The 22,832-nt window shown below is 39.7% G+C and overlaps 2 protein-coding genes across 2 annotated transcripts; both read left to right on the forward strand.

Annotated features, from left to right (window-relative positions):
• The first annotated feature begins 2,837 nt into the window (after window positions 1-2,837).
• LOC117249576 (tetraspanin-7-like) lies at window positions 2,838-9,693 on the forward strand. Its single transcript, XM_078165394.1, has one exon. The coding sequence runs from the start codon at window positions 4,573-4,575 to the stop codon at window positions 5,659-5,661; it is 1,089 nt and encodes a 362-aa protein (XP_078021520.1). The 5' UTR covers window positions 2,838-4,572; the 3' UTR covers window positions 5,662-9,693.
• A 2,450-nt stretch (window positions 9,694-12,143) lies between these two features.
• def6c (DEF6 guanine nucleotide exchange factor c) lies at window positions 12,144-22,058 on the forward strand. Its single transcript, XM_033614927.2, has 12 exons — window positions 12,144-12,669; window positions 13,355-13,495; window positions 14,887-15,069; window positions 15,615-15,845; window positions 15,927-16,073; window positions 16,244-16,352; window positions 18,488-18,717; window positions 18,800-18,907; window positions 19,121-19,287; window positions 20,606-20,804; window positions 20,903-20,993; window positions 21,595-22,058. The coding sequence occupies exons 1-12, from the start codon at window positions 12,574-12,576 to the stop codon at window positions 21,804-21,806; spliced, it is 1,914 nt and encodes a 637-aa protein (XP_033470818.1). The 5' UTR covers window positions 12,144-12,573; the 3' UTR covers window positions 21,807-22,058.
• Window positions 22,059-22,832: the final 774 nt, after the last annotated feature.

Below are 22,832 nucleotides of genomic sequence, written 5' to 3' on the forward strand. Positions count from 1 at the left end.
AATGGAGAACATAAATATTGTGAAATAAGAAAAGTTGTGGGTTGTGCTAGGCCATAAAACCAAATCCTGTACGATGCCATACAATGAAACGTACCTTTATGAAGTGTATGATGTAAAGCTTTTGCTGAAGCCTTTATTTCTGTCGTGTTGAATTGTATTATACTTTAGAGCAGGGGTCGGCAACCTTTACTATTAAAAGACACATTATTTGCCAAAAAAAATGTCTGAAGCTGCAAAACATATAGGAATGAAGGTAACAGTCTAAATGAGCATTCATTAATATGAGTAAGTAAGTAAGCTTGCTACTTTGCAGTGGTCTATCCTACTATTAAATGGAGAAACCTCTGTCCCTCCGTCCATCCGTCTGTCATCATTTGTTTTCCTCCTCACTGCTTTGACCTATTTCTCTGAACTTGCACATAGGCTTTCATCTTGGTCATGTGCAGACAGCCACAATGCCGTTTTTGCATTTTCTCACATTTCTACTGTTTATATTCGCGTTTTTTTCCACTACCCATTCATACTGTGAGCACCATTAGAAGCGCGAGCTGTGCATGCGCGGAGACCACTTGGAAAACACCTGTGCTCGGACCACAGTTTATGGCTGGGACATGCAATTTCAAGCACCAACACAAGTATTTTCACTTTACTGACATTAGCCTACAAACATTACAAACTAAATATTGCACTGTGCACTTTGCACTGTTTATTTCATTCTTTCTCCGTGTTGCGTGTGTATTTGTGTACCTGTGTGCCCGCGCACGGTCCCGTGTGTGCCTCCGTGCCGTCAACCAAAACTATGCTCCATGTATTTTGCCATAAAGCATGTTTCTAAATACAGTGTGCATTGTTTGCCTTACATTAATATTTATTACACAGTGCATTTACAGTGCTCTGATTTTGCATCTCCTCTAATATACTGTTTTTGATTTCTTATTCATCTATAGCTACATAACACATCCCCAGGTATGGACTAGTTTATAATTAATTAGTACTTTAACTTTGCAGCGTTGGTGGTGAAAGCAAATAAATCTGTCCACACATTATTAAAACCTCAATTTTCCTTCAAGACTTGGAATACATAGTCAGCCTTGCTAGAGAGACTCCAGGCTAGCCACCGTGACTGAAGTTAAGTAAAATTTACCAGAAAAGGCACCAGATTGTAGACGTATGATGCACATTTTAGTTGATGAAACTTTAAAATATTTTTAATTCCTCACTTTAAATTCAATATATAGGCTACACGTTTTGACAGTTGTTAAATGCAATATTCACATAGGGCCTACAACAATGACAAATGAAAATCAGAATGTTAAAAAAAAAAAAACAACTGTTTTATATATATATATATATATATATATATATATATATATATATATATATATATATATGTATATATATAATTTTATGTTAAGCCACAGGTTGCCTACCCCTGCTTTAGGGCAGTGGTTCTCTACCGAGGGTCACGCCCCACAAAAGGGTCACAAGCAGAAATCAGGAGATGATTAACAAGGATGTAGAAACAGAAAAACATTTTCATTTTTCATGCTTCCTCCGGATGAACTGTAATAACTTTGATTATTCCTCTAACTTTGCCTCCAGCACCATCATCAGGTAAAAAGTTTTTAAAAATACCAGCCATTTTTGGGAAAGACCACTGCGCTTAAATCTCTGGGTGCGTTGTCCAAAAAGAGTCCTTAAATGAATAAAAAAAATGGGGGATCGCACACCTCCAGAATGCAGAAAAGTTAGTTTATTTTGTCATGTTTTCAATACAGAAAAAAGCTCAACACAGAGCGCTTTCAGCCAAATACCAGCCAAACATCAGCCTCCGCTGTATTTTTGGTAATTGCTAATTAACAAATGTTAGTATGCTAACACCAATCTAAGATAGGGCACATGGTATACCTGCTTATACCTGCTTAGCTTAACATTAGCATGTTAGCATGCTTGACGTAGCATTTAGCTCAAAGCACCACTGTGCATTTCGAGACTTAAGCACATGCTTCCAACTCTGTGAAGCTGTACTCATAGTCAGTCTTGTTTTTATCATTTAAGGCCTGTGAAAATTATGACAATTTAAGAAGGAATAATAATCTTTGGTGGAACTGCCATTATGACACATTTGACCTGTAAAACACAGGTTTGTAAGCAGACAAAGCTTTGTTTTAAGGGTCATAAGTCAGAAAGGTTGGGGCGCTCTGCTTTAAGGTGTTTCCCAGATGTTGCTTTTATTGTGTCTGTTTCAAAAGGACAATTCTGCAGCAATCACAAGAGAGGAGTGTTTTCCCCCTCACCTCTCCTCCCCCCTCGGCTGTATTTTCTTGGAGCTGCCTTGAAATCTCATCCTGCATGTGTCAGGTGATGTATTTCCTTCGTTTCTGTCCACAGTGCACATAAAACCCGGTGAGCTGGTGGTTATAGAGCAAAGATTAATTATAAACATCATAAACATAACCTCATTTCCTTCGCAGACCTCCGGCTGCCTGTTGTGAAATTTCCTCTCCCCTCACCCTGCTCACTGCTGTCGTCTTCACATTCTGGGGAACAAGGTATTCTAATCTGTATGTGTAACCTGGTAAACACGTAAAAATCATTATGCAATCTATTGTGGCCAGTCACAATTAATTTTTGTGATTTTTTTTTTAAATCCATAAGCTATTTTCTATAGCCTATATGTATATGTAGGCATACCCATTCAGGAAGAGGGGAAGGATGTGCAGAACCGGTATTCCCCACTCAGTCATCATGTCAATTTCATGCTTGTGTCCTTATAAAAAAAATCCATATAAATGTGTTTAATTAACTGAGAGGCTTTAATTAGTTCTGACAGGGGGGAGGGTTTATGGGAGGGAAGCCGAGGAGGAATCACCAGGATTAAATTGGCTGCATCATTTAACAGGGGACCAACAAAGTGCTGCTACAGTGCAGTCTGAAGGAAGGGTTTGAATATCTATTTTTAGCATTGCATATGTTTCTAAATGTATTTTAATTTGTTAATGACAACAAGAGACAATCCATAATGTGGTAAGCGGGGTTTTGAAAGAAAATGGTAAAATTGTGTAAGTTCAAGCCAGTTTCTTGGGTCATGGTTGCTCTTTATATTTTATATTTTATTTGACTAATACCACAGAAAGGGGATGTGGCCAAAACCACGCTGCATACAAAGCACACATCACGGGCGTACTAACCAACAGAAATAGTAATTGTGGTACCACTCCCTAATACAAAAGCATACTTCATAAAAGGTTTATAACTGATAACTAATGGCTTTATTAATGTTAATAAATCCCTTTAGCTGTATTTTAGTCTTTATTTTTGGTAATAATGTAGTTATACTGGTAGCCAAGGTGGATTTCTCAATTTCTACATGAAGTCTGCAGTTTTAATGGTAAATTACTAATAATAATTTCATGAAAAACTTATTTAAATTCACTGATTACAAGGGCATAGGTTTGCACCAATGAAATGGGGGATTTGGGGTCTGAAATTTTTGAATATTAAACACTTAATTTCCTGCATTCTGGTGAATTTTTTGCACCAATTTAAGTATTTTCTGCATCAATTTATGGTGTAATTATCTTTAATTTTGTGTAATGCACATGCTCTAAATTTTGCATGTCACCATGTCCCCCCAGCTAAACTCTACATCTACTCTATTTAATGCTTCTTGGTTTGTAATTGCCTGCACTTTAGAGTTGCAGTTAAGACTTTGCTCTTTTCATAAAAAAAAAAAAAATTCCCAACACAGCATGCTAAACTGTGTCACTGTTCTAATAAACGCAGTTCTAAAGTGAGCATTTAGTGTGCAGATTTGAGATTGCATAATTTGTGTTTTGCATGTCTTTATACAGTAATAAAATAGGTCCATATTTTTAAAAAGAATTTACTTTTAAATAGACATCACACATAAAAATCATTTATTTTCACATCCAGGTTATAGTGCTATAAATACTGGCTTTAGTCACATCCTTGACTGTGGGGCTACTAACCTGTATTTTCATTTGTCACTGTAGCATAAAAGTTACATATGGGTAAAGTTTTTACTTTTCACAAAGACACCACACACACCGTAGAGACAGTAGTACAGTTTTTCCCCAGTTCATTTATTCCACAAATGGATAATAGTAAAACTCAAAGGGATGTCTCCTCCACACCGAGAGAGGGTGTGCATGGGTGGATTTCAGGTCCTACTGCAATCACCTCTCGCCTCGACCAGAGCGAGGTGCAGCATGCAGCGAGCGGGCAGATGTCTGGATGGGACTAGCAGCAGAGGAATTTGAAGAGCTGGTGACCATGCAGGTGGAAAGAACGTCCGAAATAAACAAATAAATACAGCGGAGACAAGGGGGCTGTGGATGCCGATAACAGGACGACGTGACACCCATAAGCGTGATTTACAGTCCAGTCGGCGTTGGCGGTGTTGATGGCGGATTAATACTGGTCATAAAATAGTGGGGGGCTTGTGTTGCAGGAGGACGGGAGTGAAAGCACTGATAGAGGAAGGAAGAGAGGGGAGGAGTGTGAAGAAGAGAGAGGGAGAGGGGAGCAGATAAAGCCAGAGCCAGGATCATGAGTTCTGCACTGCCATACGACTCGCTGTCAGCTCGGCCGAGTCCCAGCAGACAAGCTTTGGACTGGGAACGCCAGCAGCTGGCTGTGCGACGACTTTCCTCTCCACGCAGTCTTGACCTGCTCTCTCCACCTCCTCTTCCTCGTCGACCCTCAGCGATCCCTGGCTACCTTCTGTCGACCTATCAAGAACAGGAAGAGCAGCTCCAACACCAGCAGCAGCGACTGTCCTTGTCAGTGTGCTCAGAGGCCTCGCTGGCGCCCCCTGCACCTCCACCTGTGGGCGCTGCCCCACCCTGCTGCCGCCCAGTGGGAGTCATGCACCTCCTGCGCCTGGGTCTCCTGGCCTTCAGCTGTCTCTTCTGGGCAGCAGGTTTGGCCATCTTCACCCTGGGTGTGTGGGCGCAGATTTCCCTGGCAGACTTCATGCTGCTGTCTGCCAATCGCTACCCCAATGCACCGCTCATCCTTCTGGCCACAGGTGCAGCCATCACTGCCTGGGGCTTCCTGGGTTGTCTAGGGGTGGCTGCAAACCTACCCTGCGTGCTCAGGGCGTATGGGTTTTTTCAACTTGCTGCACTTGTAGCCGGTTTGGCAGCTGGACTCTCAGGTCTCTTCTACCGTGAAGACATTGCAGGAGGATTTCGCAGCGGCTTACAGCGAGCGGTGGCCGGCTACACCGAGGATGAAGGCCGTGCAGATGCATTAGACAGCCTGCAGAGGGCCCTGGAGTGTTGTGGAGCTGAAGGTTGGCGTGACTGGCTCACTTCAGACTGGGCTATCCAGCATATGACCTTCCTGCCCAACGAGAATGGCACTTCGGTGTCCCTGCCGGACAGCTGCTGCATGAGGCGCAAGGGCTGCAAGAATCGACCTCTTCTGTCTGATGATATTGAAGGAGTTGAAGCTGCAGGGATCCATCCACACGGCTGCTTTCGCAAAGTCTTCAGTTTGGTCAACGACAATGTCTTCCACATCGCTGCCACTGTGTTGGGATTGGCCTTCACCCAGATTGGAGGCATCGCCCTGGCTTGTCTGCTGGCCAACAAACTGGCACCAAGACAACATCGACGTGTGGTGGCACATTAAGTATCAATGGTCAATTTGTAATTTGTAGATAATTATTATTGGGAGTGAACTATGCCCCTAAAGAGTAATAGAGTTGCAGAGTGTTGGGAGTTATTTCGGAAGGCCAGATTTCCGGGAGTAAATGTTCCATCTGTTTTCTGACAGTGTCAGGTAATTGGCATTTGAAGGGCATTGGCATGGCTTGGGTGGGCATTAAAACTTTTCCCACACAAGTCTTTAACTGCTTTATGAAAATTAAAATAAATTGTTCTTTAACAAAACGGTCAAAGGTGCAAGCCTTTGTATGCAAAAAGGTAAAGCAAGAAACCAACTGCAACATCTGTTTAGCATTTCGAAAAGAAACTGAAGAGTTTTAAAGCTGACATTTTGTAGAAATCTGATTCCGATAATACATCTAGCAGTTAAAATCAAATTACTTTTAGTTTCTGGGTCAATTTAGATGAGTGAGTGACTATGCCAAGTTCTCGAGAACTGTAATAAGTACAACAGATGGTCATTTCATCAGCCTATATTGTTGAATTATCTATTGTAAGACACATTAAGGATATCATTAGAAGGGCACTTGGAGAGCGCAGACCTCTGCCAAAGCCAATAATCCAGTCTTCTATGGCAGTGGTTCATAACCAGGGTTCCAGGGACCCTCACAGGTCCTTGAGGGAGCGCCAGTGGGTCCCAAGAATAAAGAGAAATAGTTTATTCTCACTATTTAATTCATTATAGAAGTGAGCCCAATATGAGTAAGAGGCATAAGAGTTACTATTCTGATCATAAGTATCACTTCCTCCATGGTTATCTCCTCAACTGTAATGGACAACTATAGAATTCTGCTCTTAGTTATACTCTAACTCAGTGATTCCCAACTGGTCTGGCCACGGGGTCCAGATTTCTCCTTAGTCATTTGTTCAAGGTCCACACAGTTCATTGTATTCGGCATCATACTTGCGTTTGACCATGTCATTGAGCTACTTTGCCGTCTTTGTCATGTAGCTGTCCGTTAGACACTCACTCTACAGCAGGGAGCGGGAATTCAAAGTAAAAGCTCTGTGCCGGAAATTCAGTGTACTTCAAAATTAAGTGTTTTTTTTTTTTTTTTTATAAACTTGACACATTTGCGAGTGACTTGCGGTCAATTTAGAATGGACCTGGGACCCACCTGTTGAGAATACACCTGTTGGGAAACAATAGTCTAACTAACAAGCACAGTCTTTTCAGATGGAGGCCCCTGAAGCGAAGTCTTATCAAATGGGTGTCTGTGACCTTATGTGTATCAGTTTATTTGTCCTTGGTATGCAAATCTGCAAGTGCAACCACATTATATGTCTAGATATATTTCCAAAACTAGCCAGTTGGAATTATGTTAAATGAGTGCTCCATAGCAGCTGCTTTCTGTATGAAGTTTGGGCAATGGTGAAGGCTACCCCAGAAGATTACTGTCACCAGTGAAAGTGGATTGTGATATGGAGTCATCGAATTACAATTGGCTATGTTTTGTCACTATTTAACTTTACTACCAGCTGCAGGATTTTTAAGATGTATTCTACTAAGGCCAAATGCCCTATCTTGCAGTGTTAATGAAAGTAAAAAATAATTTGTTTATCTGCCCCATGGTTTGGATCTGCTCCAAAACTTATTGGGTTCTTCCAGGGCCCATACCACTCCCTTCCACTAAGTTTTGTGGAAATCCAGCCAGTAGTTTTCCTGTAATCCTGCCGGAAACAGAACCTCCTTGGAAAAGGTAAAAATGTTAAATTAGTGGTTAAAAAGCAACTCCTTACACTTTGCAACTCTCTTGCATTCATTGTTTGTCTGACTTTGTTTTCTGCACAATTTTACAAAATGCATCTTTGATTCAGTAAGGGTGGGGTGAAATGTGTGTCCATTTGATACCTGCAAAGAGGAAGTCTGACATCACAAATTAGGATGGGACCAGATTGGGTAGCACACTGTTAATCTCATACACTTAACAACAGTAAAATGTGACTTCGTCCCCTGATTTTGTTTCAGAAATGTTTAAATACTAGCATGGATTGATATGCTTCATTATAGAATGTAAAAGTAATCATGTAGGGTTAAACTACTCTCATTTGATCCTTGGATTTAACGCATCTCACACCTGAATGCACAGGAATGTTCACCAGCAGTTTTCCACTTAAGATGACTCAGCCTGTGTTCAACAGATGTTCGTATCTGCATCACTTAGTGTTCCCATCACAAAGAATACACTGTGCTAGAATGGTGCTTCTGAAAAGAGCTTGATAATCTATTGCTGTCTGTGGTATTTTGTGCTGTTTATACATCTGACAGGCTGTAATGTTGAGGTGCTTTGGTAAAATGATGACTGCTTTTTCTTCCAGATGTCTTTGTGTTGCTAGAGTTTGTATATTCTGAAGCACAAGATTGTTTTAAATCACTGAATATTGTCAATAACACAATTGAACATTACTTCTTAAATGCACACCTACATTGGCATGAACCAAATATTTTATATCCCACTACCAGCATGAAACTTGCTCTTCTTCAACATCTAACTCAAGTTGGCTTAAACATATTAACATGTTGGAAAATATCTTTATGTGCTTTCTTGTTGAGAGTTAGCAAAGTTGACTAATACCACTCATAAATATGTAGGTATTGCTAGCAGCTGGTTAGCTTAGCCTAGCAGACTAAGACTGAGAGCAGGGGGTAACAGCTCATCTGGCCAGTAGATATATTTAATTTTTGTTTAATCTGTACAAAAAAAAATTAACATCAAACTCATGTTCACTTAAATGGCTCAATATGTTGGAAAACATCTTTATTCACTTTCTTGTTGATAGTTAAATGAGGTGACTCATATGTCTGTACACTATATGAAACTAATTCCTGCAACCAGTTAGCTTAGCCTAGCATAAAGACTGAGAGCAGGGGTAAATTAGCCTGGCTAAGGATAGGCTACATTTCGTTGTTGTTTATTCCATACATAAAATGAAACTGAAATTCATTTCAACAGTTGGCTTTCATGTCAAGAGTTAGAGAAGTTGACTGATACCACTCTAAAATGAAGCTAATGCCAGCAGCCGGTTAGCTTAGCCTAGCATAAAGACTGAGAGCAGGGGCAGCTTGCCTGGCTAGTAGATAGCCTACATTATTTTTTATTTAATCTGTACAAAAATTAACATTAGCATAGCCTAGCATAAAAACTGACTCGTTTAAAAAACAAATGAAGTGAAAATACATAAACAATATGTAAAATGTTAATTAGTGACCTTAAGAAATGTTGTTAAGTTTTCTTTTCTTTTTTTTCCCACAAAGCCAGACTACCTGTTCCCAATCTCTTTTGCTATGCTACGCTAAGCATCTCCTGACTGTAGCTTCATATTTAGCCAAGATTGTCAACTCTTACATTAGGAACATTTTTATCATGAGTTATTGTCTAAACTCATGTTTATGTTTGATTTTTTATTTTTTGGTTCATTTTTATTTATTTATTTTATTTATTTATTTATTTATTGGTATTGCTAAAATGTGTCTATTTGCGGTGCATTATTCCAAATAGGCTATTGAATGCATTGTAATTAATCTAAAGTAGGCTATATAAAAATATGTCCATAGGTTGTAACATAGGTTATTCAGATACATTTTAACTGTACAATAAGTTTTTGGAGTTGTCTCTATTCATACAGGCAACAAAATCTAAATGTTATGTGAGTGATATGGATTTTTTCATCTAGGTCTCCTCAAAAAATCAAATTTCTTGTCTTGTCTTACCATATGTGTTTTCTCATATAAACGTATTACTTGTGTTTTAAGATTATTATGCACTGAGATGATTCACATGCATTCACCTTCCTTCCAGCCTCAACATCATACCTCTCCTATACAGGATAGGCATTTTTATCGCTCTTGTAATTGTAATGTATGATATATACTGTATCTGTATAATGTATTCTCATAATAACCAACGGTGCAAACAAGCATGACTGAAACTGTAAACTATATTTGTCAACAATAAAAAAAAAAGTCTTTGCCTCATTACAGGATATTGATTCGAAACTGCAAATGGGAATGTCAAGGTCTCCTGCCCTTGAATTGTATTAAATATATAAATAGCAGCAGCATTCTTTACATGAAAGGTTGATGTAGTATTGAAACAACAAACAGTACAACGTTGGCACAGGCACATTTGAAGTGTGTAATGTCTAATAAACAACTTGTGACATATAATAAAGAGGACTTTTTGGGATTTTAATGTGAATTTTTTCCTCTTTAAAATTGAAATAAGTAAAGATTATAACCCTCATCCTGACAGATGGTAGGTTCGAGCCTCCTGTCTGCATTTTAAAGACCTTGAGAAACAGCGCTAGCTTTTTATTTTATTAGAGAGGCCATGCTGGACATGTGCCAGAGTGGTAAATTGTGAGCGCTGGGAGTGGTCCATTCTCAATGAGACCGCTGGCCGCCAGGCCAATACTGAGTTATGGCTAACTGAATGACATCTCATTTCTACCACCTGAGACAACGGTGATTACATCTGCCCTTGAAGGGAGACAATAGATACAGATGACATGGCTGAGCGTGACTAAACACAATGGCGTGACCCATTATTGATTAGTTTATGGAGCAGAAAATCATGAACTATATCCTCTGCTTGAATTGGGCATGTTCATTTTCATAATTCATCACATAGATTACCTTAAAACCAACATACAGTATATCTACATAGACACAGAGAGGCTGTGGGCTGTGGCCTCTAAACAATGACTACCATTTTCATGACCTAATTTATGGTATTGATTAGCCTACATGCTCGAACAAGGCTTGCGGATGCTTTCTGTCTGATTGCATTGTCCTTGTTTAACCCATTTTGCCTGAGGTTGCTACATCCCCACCAGCAGTTTCACCACACTAAAGAAGAGCTCTGGGAGATATTCGAGCAACACCTTGAGTCAGGGGAACCACAAGGGGCCTTTTGCTTGTAATACCTCTGAAAACTATTTTGGGTCGGGCGCTTTAATGTGCAGTATTTATAGCTTCTTTTTTACCAAAACAAATACTCAGTGGAAGGGACACAAAATGGTCGCAGAGTGGTGGTAAGATATACTCACTATCAGATCTCCATAGCCCCAAAACACTCCCTTAAGAGAAAGAGCTCTGATGAGAACGTATACTAACTTGATTAGGGACATTAAGCATCACAACATTGGTAAATTAAAGGATTTACATGTATGCTAACCTGCATTACTACCTGCAAAACAAATTTGATTCATAAATCATAGAATTAGTTTTCCAGTTTGTATGTTGATTTATTCAAAGATCCAGTGTCTAGGATTTAGGGGGATATATTGACAATAATTGAATATAATATAATAAGTATGTTTTCTTTTGTGTATAATCACCTGAAAATAACAACAATTGTGTTTTCATTAACTTAGAATGAGCTATTTATATCTACATAGGGTCTATAGAGGGTCTTCATCCATGGAGTCTGCCATGTTGCACTGCCATGTTTTTACAGTAGCCCAGAATGGACAAACTAAACACTGGCTCCAGATCGGGCACAGTTTCACTCCAAAGTCGTTGAAATCTGGTGCTTGGGCAGCGACTTGCTGCATCAGAAACCCATGAAAAAAGGCATCCTTTAACATCAGCATGATATGGGACCAGTTGCCATTATAACAGCGCCCGGTGGCATCAGCGGGAAACGACACGGACTTTCACCCAGGAGAGCGTTGTTCGTGTCCCGTGAGATTCTAAAGCCAAACCCTGTTCTTTTTGCTAAACCCAACTATGTGCGTTTGCTGTTGAAGGAAAAAAATGTCAATTCACGGTGTTGTACCGATGTAGTGTGTTTATTTTGATAGAGACTGTATGTAAACAGCAAATTTCCTGTGAAAATAGAAGTGTATTTTGAAATAAGACAATGCATGTAACAGGCAGAACTTTACACGGCATCTCAGAACGTCAACACCCAACGCACTTCCATGACCAAAACGTCAATATGTGAAGAGATTGGAGTGAGAATGTGTTGATTTGTAATGTGAAACCACTTAAGTCTGTGTTTTTAATTGGTTTGAATCACTTGGTCCGTTTATTTTGGAGAGGAAGAGACCTCTGGATAATTCAGGTCCCAGTAAAAACCTCCTTAGCAATGAACTCTGAAGGAATTCTAACCCGGAGAAGCTTCAGCTGGTTGCAATCTGCAATCCTCACCACTAGATGCCACTAAACCCCCCTAAATCTTACACATTGTTCCTTTAAATTCCTTAAATATATAATAAACCCTTTAATATATATAAAAAAGTAACCAGCAGCCTACATTTCCCACATACGCTACATTAAAAGTGTACAAAAAGTGTTTTTGTGTATTTAAACTTACGTTTTCAGATTTTGAAGCTGCTAAATAAACATGGCTTCAGGCTCTCTTCACAGATGGGTGTGTCTCTAAAGCCTCAGTATGCCTCCTGAATTTGATAACACGGATTTTGGCTGGCAGCACTTCAGGAACTAAGGAATCCACCCTGTAGTGTGGATACATGTCCTCGGGAATTTAGCCTGGATATGTATAAATTGACCCTTTAAGTTTGTCTATTTTATTCAGAGACATGTTATTCAGAGTGGATGGTAAGATAATTAACCAAAATATATTTATAAGAATGTAAACTTGTGTAAGTGTTTGATTTCTTTTTAAAATCGTTTTACATGATTTATTATGGGGGACAGTGTAGGCATTTACCTCTACTCTCCGCCTCTTTAAGTCTGCCCTACATCTGACTCCTTTTTGGTCCCTTGCCGTTTGCACAGCAGCCTGTACTCTGCCCCACATTTTATTTGGCAATTCCCACCGCCGCTCGCTCGCTCGCACCGTCGCTGCGTAAAAGCCGCCGCGCTGAGCTTGGAAATGTAGTTGTTATTACGCACAGCGAGGTCTCCAAAATGGACTTAAGATCCGAGCTCCTCAAGTCCATCTGGTACGCTTTCACGTCGCTGGACGTCGAGAAGTGTGGGAAAGTGTCCAAGTCGCAGTTGAAGGTAAGCAGGAATGTTTGTGGTCATTTTCAGATCAGGAAGCTGACAGCGAGGGGCGTCCGCTGACTTTAACTGTACCCTGTCCTTTATATCACTTTTCTGGCTAAACCAAAGTATCTATAGTTGTCTGTATATGTTTTTAAATACTAACTGGGAGGCAACTCTGTGAATCAGCGTTGTAATCTAATGAACAGCTCACACACTAACGCCCCACAAGCTCACTAACAAGTTCAAATATTTGAGAAAGTTTCAACACTTCATCCAGCAAACACAGAACCTGCTCAGATTGTAGGTGAGTTTCAGCTTCAAGCTCAAAGTCCAGTCTTTCTCTGTGGCCCAGAAACACAAAGAATGACATAATACCATCACTGCCAATGATTCATTAAAAGGCATGACAAAGAACAGCGAGTACAGGTCATATTTTGCAATTTTCCCAGGTAGTGAGTGTTAGCTTTTTACTGTCGTGCTGGTTTCCATCCAGTTCTTACATGTCTGACTGAGCCAGAGGAATCCAGGGAAATACCAGAAAGCTGTCCTGACATGCTGTGGACCAGCTGTCTGTGGTTGTGGCTGTGTGTGTGGATGTGTGAAGAAATATGGAGTGCAGAGGAAACCTTGAGACTATATGTTTGCGTGCACAAATATCTACTGCATCTATAGCCTATATGTATCTGTGTTGCTTCTTCAGGTGCTTTCCCACAACCTGTACACAGTGCTGAACATCCCACACGACCCGGTGGCACTGGAGGAGCACTTCCAGGATGATGATGATGGGCCAGTGTCTAACCACGGCTACATGCCCTACCTCAACAAATATATACTGGATAAGGTACTGTGGCTGATGACATCACATCCTCAGTGGCAGTTATAGAAATACAGAAATGTGAATGAATTTATACATGTTTTATTTCTTTTACTGAGAGAGATTTCACTTTGTGTGTTTATATAAATATATATGTATATATACAGTGTATATATGTGTGTAGGCTAAATATAATAATAATGATACAAAATAATTGTTCTCTACCTCTTAAAATCTGCATTATGTACTGTAGATTTCCAAACTTTGGGAAAAATTTTGTAATATTTGTTTGAGAATTGTGCCATTAAAATAGTGTAGCCTATTATCATTCTTATTATTTATTCAATTTTTATTTTTATTCTATTTTATTTTTATTTTATTCTTGTTATATTGATACTCCTTACAGGTCTATATGATGTTATTTAGTGGCAGAAGATGCCTGTAAAAAAACAAACAAACAAAAACCACTACATGATCACTGACAAATATCAGTTTTATTTTCAGAAAAGCTTTAAATATTTCATTTTATATCCTGTAGTACTTTGTCCCTGTATTGTATTGTATGTAGGTTATTTTTATTGTTATATAGTGTTTTTGAATTTTTATAAAGTGCACTATAAATAAAATTATTATTGTTATTATTATTGGGAATACTTATATTATTATTATTTTACCTGGACCCTATTTTCCCATGTTTTTGTGTTAAATGGAGAAAGAAAAATGGAGATTATTTTTAAATTGGTCCATCACTGCAGCTGCAGCTATGTAATCCCTACGGGGAATTGAGCACCATCAATTTAGACTCATTTGAAGTTCTTGTTTTTGCCACTGACTGGCTCACATTGTTATTAGAAGTGTCTGAAATTAAATATTTCTCCTTACCTTTTGCTGGTCTGTTTGTTATTGTGACCAGGTCTCGCTCAAGGAGAAGTCTCGTTCTGAAATTTCGCGAGAGGTGACTTTGTGCAGGAAAGCAACAGTGGAAACATTGGTGAAGGTTGGAGAGACTAGTGCCAGGGAGACATTGTTGTGTTGGAGTACAGACAGTGTAGCTTAGTGTTATGTAAAAGATTTTCAGTGTCATGGCTGAGTATGTAGCTGATATCCACAATATGGGAAAGTCTGCAAGAATGAAACCTCTCTTTGAGCAAGACTTGGTCACAATAACAAACAGATCTGGTCATTTGATGTCTCTTTAGGGTCCTTTCTGTGATGTCATCAGACACTTCTAATAACAATCTCAGCCCATCAATGGCAGAAACAAACACTTTTAGTGGACGTAAATTGATAGTGTACAATTGCCCGTAGGGATTATACTGCAGCCTGTTTGGCTCTCTCACAATACTGGACCATCTCCATCACACACTTAGACACGAAAATACAGTATATATATTTTATAATGTTGTCTGTCTTTTCAGGTCAAAGACGGGATGTTTGACAAGGAAAAGTTTGACGACCTGTGCTGGATGATGACCATGAAGAAGAACTTCAAGGGGCTACCACAGGGGGAGCTGCTATCGGAAAGAGACTGTTTCAAGCTCTTCTGTTTGTTCAACCTCCTGTCTGAGGACCGCTACCCGCTGGTGATGATACCAGAGGAGGTAAAACATGCCGATGATGGCGTGCAACAGGGATTTGTGGTAGGAGCAAATTGATTTTAGGGATCTGATGGAGACTCAAGTCCAAATGCAAACATTTTGACACAGAACAGTAAAAGAAAAGTGTCATATTTTTATTTAAAATATGCAAAAATTCCTTTCTTAACATTCACAAGGCATCAAAAGATTAATAGAGCAACAGTTTGCACAGAGAAACAAGGCAACAGCCACTTTCACTGTGATCTCCTAATTGCCTCAAAGACATATTAAGTTCAATATAAACCCAGCTTGTGTCCCAACAAAGTCAAACCGTCTTACATTTTTTCACAGTAGAAAAAAAGCAAGTGCAAGTAAGTACGTTAATGAGTCTCTTCCTTCCGCCACTTCCTCCGTAATGCTTTAGGTTTCCTGTCGACAGAGACAAAAATAAACTGCTTTTGTGCTATCAGCGCAGTAGCTTTGTCACAGATGTACACTGATACAATATGTTATTAAAACCATCAATATTATTTTCTGCAGTCACTGACAGTATTCTAACATGTCTTTAGGTGGAGTATCTCCTCAAGAAAATCTCCACAGTGATGAGCCAGGAGTGGGATGGGAAGCCGTTGGAGGACTTAATATCCCAGGATGCCACAGTGCGGGAAGAGGACATGTCTGTGTGGACCTTCCTGGAGCACATGGGGGCAGGTCGGCTGCTGAGGGTCACGAGCGCTGAGGCCTTCAGTCTGGCTTTGGATGAGGTCTTTCTGGAGATGTATCACAACGTCCTCAAGAGGGTAAGAGAGTGTTTTGTGTCTGTCGTTTCCTCGCATGTCATTTTTGTATTATATTATTTATATTCTGTCCCTTGTGTCCAGGGTTACATGTGGAAAAAGGGACATGTACGCAGGAACTGGACTGAGCGTTGGTTTGTGCTGAAGCCCGCCTCCATGGCTTATTATGTCAGCGAGGACTTAAAAGACAAGAGAGGGGAGATCCATCTGGATAAGGGCTGTGTCGTAGAGGTGGGTGAGGAAATGTGATGTAAACACTGAAGGTATAATTATGTTGTGCGCAGGCGAATGTTCAAACAAACTAATTCACAGCACGTAAATCCCTCATCCTCGTATTTTGATACCATCAAGCTGAACTATCTGGAACGTGCCATTTTCTGAGTGTCCTTTTTCTGTTTCAGCCTATCGCAGACAGGGAGGGGAAGCGCTGTCTGTTCTGTGTGAAGACTCACAATAAAACCTTTGAGATGAGTGCGTCTGACCAGAGACAGAAGGTGGAGTGGATTCAAGGTGTGTTGGTGTGTATAAGTATTAGCAGACAGAGTCATGAATTAGATTTTCACTGCAGTGATTTATCATGTGCACGGTCACTAGTGGCTTAATAACATTTTAAATGAATAGTTTTGAGAGATATACTTATTTGTTTTTTGTCAAGAATTAGAATAGAGGATTTATACTGTTCTCATGTCTGTACAGTTAATATCTTAGCTTAGCCCAAAGACTTGAAATGGGAAAAAGGCTAGCCTGACTTGGTCCAGTCTTGCCATCACTGTTAGGTTGCCAGGCAACCAGAGGAGACTCTATGGAGTTGCTGGATGTACATTGGAACATTGGAAGCTGTGTACAAGATATACTCAGGGTTCAAGTGGTAAAGTTATGAGAGTGCCGCTGTTGGGCAATACCAATATGGAAGCTACTGTTGGCATCTGGAAGCCACTGTGGCGAACAATTTAGCAAGCTAGCAAAGGGGTCACGTAATGTAGGAAATGCAAAGGCATAATAACAGAGTAAAAAGATGAGGCTGTTATAAATATCAACATCTTTCTCAGACATATTGTAAAATCATGAAGAAAAACTGTACAAGACTGGAGTTAAAATATATTGTCTTACCATCTACCAAAAATTGAACTTCCATGGCTTCCACCTTTCCTGAAGAACATCAGCAAACACACCACAACCATGGATATATAAAGAGAATTGGAGACTGGGTTGGAGGTGGGGTCCCATTTATTCCTATGGAAGTGGCTCAGTGGTGCATGAAGCCAAAATAGTTTGACTTCCCAGTATGAAATTACCTGGATCTACCGCATTGTGGGGCCCAAACAGGCTGGAGACTAACGACGGCCAAGTGGCTAATGTTCGCCGGCCGAGCAGGTAACATCTGGTTTAGCCCTCTGCTAACTTGAATGGGGATAAAAATTATTTAATTCTGAGGCTCTACTAGACTTAAGAAATGTTGGCTTTAATGGAACAAATCCTGAAGCAAGCCATTTTGTGGGGATTATGACACTTATAAAAATGTATCCACTGATTTTCAAACATCTCTTTCACAATGTAAGTCTATCGGAAAAAGTCTTTTTGGGCCCACATTGGTCTCAAAGCCTGGCGCTGTTCCTGACGTTTGGTCACAACTTGTGAGCTCTGAGCTTTCAGAAAATTTTCACTTATGAGGTCTTGAATAGCACAAAAGGAGGCATTCGTCTCATGAACACAGTTAGCACGACCCCATTTGAAAGCAGCAGTAGTCTAACAAATAACACCTGTTAAACTAATGTTTAACTAATTGTTATTTTTACACTTCTGTTTCTGCACAAGGTAAATAAACAAGAAATAATGTCTTAATTAGTAAGTTTAGACATGCTACTGTAGGTGGATGTTATTACCATTGGACAGAGCTAGGCTAGCTGTTTCACTGTTTCCAGTCTTAATGCTAAGCTAAGCTAACCAGGTGCTGTCTGTAGCTTCAAAATTACTGTACAGACATTAAAATGGCATCAGTCTTCTCTTCTAGCTGCAACAAAGCAAGTAAGAGTATTTCCCAAAATGTCAAACTATTCTTTTGCATAAATTTATGTTCATGTCTTATGATGTCGGTGACATGTTTGGTGTCAAACACTCATTGTTTTTGGTGTTTGCTGCACATCCTAAACATCACTTGTTGATGTTCTTTTTCATATTGGACTTGTTAAAGTTTGAGTGTATGAAGTTTGTCTTTATCTGTTCAATGATGGTAGTTATCACAGCTCTGTCTGTTAACAGCAACATTATCTGTGGTCACTGAGCACATGAGTAACATCCTGTTTGTTGAGTTTGTTCCTCTTTTTAATGGTTGTTGATGGGTGTTGGTCATGGTGATGGTGGTATGGTGAGGAGGGTTTGACAATTCAATAAGAAAATGTAGAAAAGATCAAATTAAAGTAGGGCTACAAGTATTTATTTTTATTTATTATTATTTCCGAAAAATGGGTCTGTAGATCTTTTTTTGTCCAACTCTTTTTATTGGGGTTTTCAAAGTTAAACAAACAGTGGCAGTGGTATAAAATCATTTGCCTGTAGATCTTTTTAAATTTTCTTACAGTTTCCCAGAGCCCAAGGTGTCATCGTCATGGGATGAGATACAGTTTGTCTTTCTGCCTCCTCTCCAGCTATTCAGACAGCCCTCCGTCTCCAGGGCGAGGGCAAGTCCTCCCTTCACCAAGAACTCAAACTGAGGAGGCGAATGCAGCGGGAACACAGCCACCGGGAGCGCAGCAGGAGCAGCCGCAGCAGTCGGAGCAGCTGCAGCAGCCAATCAGATGACTCCAGTTTCCAGGAGATTGAGAAGATGGAGAAAGAGAAGGACAGACAGGATTTAGAGATAGAAAGTATTATACAGGTGAGAATCAGTGGTGGGATGGTTAATGTAGTCGCAGCTCAGTTTTAACCTTTAACCTTTAACATTTATCTGTGTCTTGCAGCACGCACGCGAGTTAGAGACCAAACGAAGGGAGGCAGAGGAGAAAGAAAGGAGGAGACAGAGGGAGGTGCAGATGGAGCTGGAGAGACAGCTGAAGGAGGCCGAGACGGTAGGTTTTACAGACGAATACGTTTATTTACATTTCACTGAAATGGGATTCAGAGTCCTGAAAACAGCACAATAACACTGGCATTATAAAAGTCAGTGAGTTTTAGTGGTGGAGGAGCGGTAATGGCGTTCCTGGAAAAAGTGATTCAGGAATAGGTCACCTCATGTGTGTGTGTGTGTGTGTGTGTATATATATATGTGTGTGTCCTCCTAGTTGAGAGACAGCATGCAGGCGGAGATGCAGGAGAAGGAAAAAGAGGCCGAGCAGCAGAAGAAGAGGATCCAGGAGTTGGAGCTGACGCAGCGGAAACTGGAGGCTGCTCTCAACATGGAGATCCAGGCGCGACTGGAGGAGGAGAGAGCCAGACAGGAGCTGGAGAGGTGATAAACAAACACACCCACTGTACTCCCATTACACTCTGAACCAGATGTTTTCAAAGTCTGACAGTGTGGTCCCTCTCTACCCCTCTGTGCCGAGTTTGCATGTTCTCCACGTGTCAGTGTGGGTTTTCTCAGGGTACTCCGGCTTCCCCCCACAGTCCAAAGACATGCAGGTTAATTGGTGACTCTAAATTGTCCGTAGGTGTGAATGTGAGTGTGAATGGTTGTCTGTCTCTATGTGTCGGCCCTGTGATAGTCTGGTGACCTGTCCAGGGTGTACTCTGCCTCTCACACAATGTCAGCTGGGATAGACTCCAGCCCCCCTGCGACCCCTAACAGGATAAGCGGTTAGGGAAATTGAATGAATGACTTTTTTTCGCTTTATATCTATAGATTTTCAACGCAGGGCAAATATCTGTAAAGGCCTGGATAAAGGAGAGTTACATCAGCACTGTGTTGAGGGGGCATTATTAGTGAATTACTATCCATCCAGCCATTTTCATCAGCATATCCGAGGCAGGGTCGTGGGGGCAGCAACATCTTCCAGCTTCTCCTGGGGGGACCACAACGCGTTCCCAGGCCAGATGAGATACGTAATCCCTCCAGCTTGCTCTGGGTCTGCCCCGCAACCTAGCCCCGGATAAGCAGATGGATGGATGTTTGCAATGTACTCATGGACGTACAGACAAATGTTACTGGTTTGCTGTGATACTGAAGAAAACTTAAAAACTTGACAATTTTCAGGCAAGTTCTCTTGTTATAAGGAGCAACTTTTTTCCTATGATTCCTAATTGCATTCATGGACATTTTTGCGACGGGCAAGGATGGATTACTGAACGGACCTACTGGGCAGAGGCCTGGGGGTCCAAAGTCAGTAAAATGTCATCAAATTAACACGTACCAACTGGGAAGAGACTCAAAACGATAACAAAGAGACACAGAATGACAACAAAGAGACGCAAAACAACCAAAAAGACATAAAATTACTTTAAATAGATGCAAAACTACAACAAGGAGACACACAAAATTACCACAGAGACACAAAACCACAAAAAGATGTATATCGACCACAAAGACACAAAACTACAAAAAAAGAGGCAAAACCACCACACAGTCTTGGAGAGGTGGTGGGGCCCTCTGCATATCTGTGCCCAGGGGCCCATTGTCTCATAATCTGCCCATGGGGATGAACATCAAAGTCACATTGAAGCTAAAAATATGTGTGTGTCTCACAGTCTAAAAACCATTCCTCTAAACCAAACCAAACTACACAGACATTAGTGGTTACTTGATTATTATTCTTACTTCTCTTTTCCAGGTTGTTGCAGGCAGAAGAAGCAAAGAAGAAGCAGTTCCAGCTCCTCCAGGAGCAGCAGAGGGCCTTGCAGTGCCTCAGCCCCATACTGGAGGCCTCAGACGGCAGCCCAGACGAGGAAACTCCCTCCGCTCTTCACTCTGCCTCTCAGGAGCTCCAGGACCTGCAGGCTTCTCGCCAAAGGAGCCACCAGCGCCTGGAGGTAAGAAAAGCACAGTGTGTTTGGATCGGCTTAGTGTGCATGTAAGCATGTTTAAAAAACGCTCATGAGAAATGACTTGTTTGATTTTCTTATTCCAGGAGGTACAGGAGAAGCTGAGATACGCCAGTCAACACGTACGACACTGGAACGTCCAGCTGAACCGACTGATGAAACCTATCAGTCCTGGAGGTGCAGTATGATCTTAATCTGGTCTGTTATGGTCTGATTAAAGGGCAGCACAGCAGCTTTTAATTGAATTAAACCCCAATGTCAGGGATATGCACCATACTGAAATATCAAGGAGAAAAAATTCTCTATTGCTCCAGAGGTAATAAAAATATTAATAACTTTATTTATACAGTACTTTTTTAATCAGATGTACAACCCCTTTTGGTTGTCTGTGTAGCTTTATCCAGCAGAGTAAACAATAAATTGGAATATTTTAAAGTTAATGGTGTTTTATTTTCTTATTAAGTCTCTGATAAATAGCACCATAATGATGCTATGTACTGTGTAGAATAGATTTATATCATTTTATTTAGATCCTAAAAAAAGGTAAAGCTTTTTCCGTAGTAAAATAATAATACTTAGTTAAGTATGAACTTACATTTGTTTATTTTTACTAACTGTACAGATAATGGAACAAAAAAATCATATAGAGAGCGGATATAAATTTAAGGATGCAGTAATAATAGAAAATATTTTCTAATGTTCATCTGGATTCAGATGTAAATCAAAATGCAGAAGATCAAACTTTATTGTCAATGTTTTGTTTTTTGTTTTTTTGTAGAACGTATGGAACATCGCCTATCATCAAATCGCAAGTGTCCCAAAAAGGAAGGAGCGTTGGCCAGTAACGAGTTCATCTCTAAATACAACATAAGATCTGAACAGAACAGCCAGATTCCTGAAGACGGCAAGACACTGGAGGAGCAGCTGGAGGCCGCCAACCTGTCGGATGGATCAGACGAATCGCAGGGAAAACCCAACGGACAAATGTGATCAGTGAATGATAAAAATTCTTTGTTTGTTTAAGACCAAGAGTTGAGAGCACAAGGAAAGAAAATATTTACATTACACAAAAGAATCTGTGCAGAAAAGTGTTGTATTATATTTATATTTTGAAATGCACACTAAGATGGAGAGCAAGGATGACAAACACAGTGTGATGCAGGATTTAATGAAAACACATTTGACTAAGATCAAGTGAGATTTACAGTTTTGTACAATAAAGTTTATTGGTGAATAATAAAACATCAATTTCTGGTATTCTTTATTGTTTACTGGGCAACACATTACTGCAACCTCTCACCCACAAAACTATTATTGTAGACTTCCTTAATGCTGATTTTAATTTTAAAATTCAGTCACTCTTCTACTGCATGTTGTAACCTGATAACTGAACTCACAGCAAGCTATGAAAGTAATAAACATTTTCATAAATGTAGGTTAATGTAACATTTAACAAGACTCTATGTACTGTATCTTTATGTATTATTTTAATAATAATACAACATATGAAGCGGTGGAGCCAGACCAATCAGCAGACTAATATTATCAGCTGATAAGAGCTCATCACAGATATTTCTGTTTTGGTGTATATTTCTGATATTAATATATTGTTGTGATAAGTAAGAAACAGTATTAAACAATATTATTACGATTGAACAGTAAAATACCGCACTCAGTATCCTGTCACAGCTTTTTAATAAGCTTATTTATGGGATACTTAAAAAAATATTTGTTTTGGTATTTTTTTTAGGAATATATACAGAAATAAATAATTTTCATCAAATATCAAAAATAAATAATGAATAAATAATATTATTATCATTAATAATAATAATAAATCATGAAATGGTTGACAATAGAATTTGTTTTATTCATTTTCAAATAATAAAATGTATAGTAATTATCATTATTATATTATGTTATATATCTATTATTTTTATATTTTGATTTAATTTAATTTAATTTAATTTAATTTAGTCAGTAAAATCATTACATATTGTGACCTGAGAGTGGCGC

The sequence above is a fragment of the Epinephelus lanceolatus genome, chromosome 23 (assembly GCF_041903045.1).
Source record: "Epinephelus lanceolatus isolate andai-2023 chromosome 23, ASM4190304v1, whole genome shotgun sequence".
NCBI classification, from domain to species: Eukaryota; Metazoa; Chordata; class Actinopteri; order Perciformes; family Serranidae; genus Epinephelus; species Epinephelus lanceolatus.